This window comes from Bos grunniens, chromosome 1, assembly GCF_055505025.1.
Source record: "Bos grunniens cultivar Pamir isolate PY7600 chromosome 1, Bosgru_T2T1.0, whole genome shotgun sequence".
NCBI classification, from domain to species: domain Eukaryota; kingdom Metazoa; phylum Chordata; class Mammalia; order Artiodactyla; family Bovidae; genus Bos; species Bos grunniens.
Genome location: NC_141165.1, coordinates 15,707,790 through 15,710,466, shown reverse-complemented (window position 1 = coordinate 15,710,466; position 2,677 = coordinate 15,707,790). Strand labels below are relative to the sequence as shown.

At 57.4% G+C, this 2,677-nt stretch overlaps 1 protein-coding gene across 1 annotated transcript; it reads left to right on the top strand.

Moving 5' to 3' along the window:
• The first annotated feature begins 424 nt into the window (after positions 1–424).
• LOC147379048 (uncharacterized) lies at positions 425–1,676 on the top strand. The gene has a single exon (XM_086340778.1). It carries the CDS (start codon positions 574–576, stop codon positions 1,417–1,419), a length of 846 nt encoding a protein of 281 aa, XP_086196904.1. The 5' UTR covers positions 425–573; the 3' UTR covers positions 1,420–1,676.
• The last annotated feature ends 1,001 nt before the right edge of the window (positions 1,677–2,677 follow it).

Here is a 2,677-nt window from a genome sequence, read left to right as displayed (position 1 = left end):
AGTTTCTTGCTCACAACTCTTGGGTCCCAGTGGATATATGTTGTGTGTGTTCTTTGATCAAGTTTACTATTTGGCTCACAACTTATCTTCTTAGTATTGCTCTTAGGTATAGTTTGGGCTGCGGTAAAGCTAGGCATCTTTCCCTATGTATTCTCACATTGTCGAGCCTGGCGTGAAGTGGGGAGTGGCTGCAGCAGCTGGGAACTTGTGTCACGCTCAGCCCCTCCCTCTGTGAATGTGATTTAAGAACTCTGGCAGTCATTCAGCAGAAACTTGTGTCTTGCATTCTCCACGAGTTTTCTGGAGCCAAACAAAGAACAGATGGGAAAACAGACTCTTGCAACGTACTCACATGTTTAATGAGTAAAAACTAATTGTAGAAAACACAGCAGCTCTAATGAGGGTCTCGTGCAAACAGCTCCAAACAGCAACAAGGAAGGGAGAGCGTGGGAGCCTCCAACCAGGACCACGCGCATACCCAGGGCGGGTATAAAAGCAGACATCCCCAGCACTTCACTCACGCACTCACACACACTCACATCCTCACCCTCATCCAGCCCCACTGCCTCCACCATGACTTCCTCTGCCTTGTCTGTCTGCTCCAGTGACCTGAGCTACAGCAGCCGGGTCTGCCTGCCCGGGTCCTGTGACTCCTGCACCATCTCCTCCTGGCAGGTGGACGACTGTCCAGAGAGCTGCTGTGAGCCCCCCTGCTGTGCCCCCAGCTGCTGTACCCCGGCCCCCCGCCTGACCCTCCTCTGTGCCCCAGTGAGCTGCGAGTCCAGCCCCTGCTGCCAGCCAGCCTGCAGCAGCTCCTGCCCAGCCTTGTGCTGCCAGCAATCTAGCTGCCAGCCCTCCTGCTGCACCTCCTCCCCCTGCCAGCAGGCCTGCTGTGAGCCCATCTGCTGCAGGCCCGTCTGCTGTACCCCTGTCTGCTGTGAGCCTGCCTGCTGCACACTTGTCTGCTGTGAGACCTCCCCCTGTTCTACCTCCTCATGTTGCCAGCAGTCTAGCTGCCAGCCCTCCTGCTGCACCTCCTCCCCCTGCCAGCAGGCCTGCTGTGAGCCCGTCTGCTGCACACCTGTCTGCTGCAGACCGGTGTGCTGTGAGGCCTCCCCCTGCTCAGCCCCCTCATCCTGCTGCAGACCTTCCTCCTCCTCCGTGTCCCTCCTCTGCCAGCCTGTGTGCCGCCCTGCCTGCTGCGTGCCCACCTCCTCCTGCCAGCCCAACTGCTGCCGCCCGGCCTCCTCCGTGTCCCTCCTCTGCCGCCCCGCGTGCCGCCCCGCCTGCTGTGTCCCCACCTCCTCCTGCCAGCCCAGCTGCTGCCGCCCGGCCTCCTCTGTGTCCCTGCTCTGCAGGCCTGCATGCTCCCGCCTGGCCTGCTGCGTCCCTGCCTCAGCCCCGGAGCTCTGCTGCTGACCGGCCAATCATCCGCCCTCCACAAGCTGCTCTCTCTCTCTCACAAGCTCCAGGAGCCCCTCTGCTAGCGCAAGGACCTCCCCTCTCCCAAAGGAGGACACGCAGCTGCTGCCCAGAGGGGATTTGAACTTGGCAGGCATCCCAGAGAGCCCTCGACAGGGTGGACAGTGGGGCCCCAGGAGCCTCCTCTGCAGGATGGGCTGCTTGAATCCCATATGACAAACATCAGCTGTTCTAATGAATAAAGCATTTGTGTCAGGAAATAGGTACCCATGTCTGTTTTGCCCTCCTCCCTTGGGACCCCTCGGCCCCTCCAAATTTGGCCTGTGGGTGTTCTGCCGGCAGAAGCCAGGCAGCATACACATTCTCCCATTAGAATTCAAAGCGGCTGAGAGGCAACAGGATCTGAAAGCTGGTGCCATCCACACATTCCATGTCCCTTCCTACCCCAGGCCCACTCTCCCTGCAGCAGACGGTCCTTCAAGGCTGGCATGGGAGGCGGGTATGGGTGCAGAAGGCTCAGATCCTGAGTAGGCCCTGGGTTCCTCCCACACCCACCCCCTGCCCGTGCAGGTTGAAGGTGACTTGGGGAGAAGCAGAAACCCTCCTGGGTCGGGATCTGAGAGTCCAGGGTGAGTGCCATTGGAGATAGGTGCCGACACTGAGGAGGCTTGCCTATATGCTGGTCTGTGAACGAGATTCTGGGGGCTCCAAGGGGGTGCAGTGTCTATTTAGACATCACTCATTCTACTCAAGGTTTCAAAGCCTGACCGACGAGGGACAGAACAAAAGAGACGCCTTGTGAACAAACCCTCAGGACAGTAGGGGAGAAGAGCCAGCAGTCTTAGTGGACACTAGCAATAGAGGAAGTGGGCACCAGTCAGCACCAGGCACCCTACTTATCTCCCCACCAGAAACAGACTGATGAGGCCATAGGAGCAGGAGAACAGTGGAGGCTGGGGCAAGAGGGACCAGGAACTGAAGGCACCTCCCCAGGGGATACTATCCCCACCCCCCCAGCTCAGCTCCATCCAGGAAAGAGGGAATAGAGAAAATTCCTAAGAGGACCTGTAAACAGATAGTGGCCAGATGTAAACCTGCCTCAACTCTTAAATGTCTTTCCTGAGCTTACTCAAGACAAGTACCATTTTTCTCCTTTGCCTTTATCTTCTCTTCTTTTCTCACCTATTTGTAAAGCCTCCTCAGGCAACCATTTTTGCCTTTTTGCATTTCTTTTGCTTGGGGATGGTCTTGATCA

Excerpts from the sequence above, each read along its gene's own strand:
- LOC147379048 (XM_086340778.1), top strand. The coding sequence starts at position 574 with ATGACTTCCTCTGCCTTGTCTGTCTGCTCCAGTGACCTGAGCTACAGC.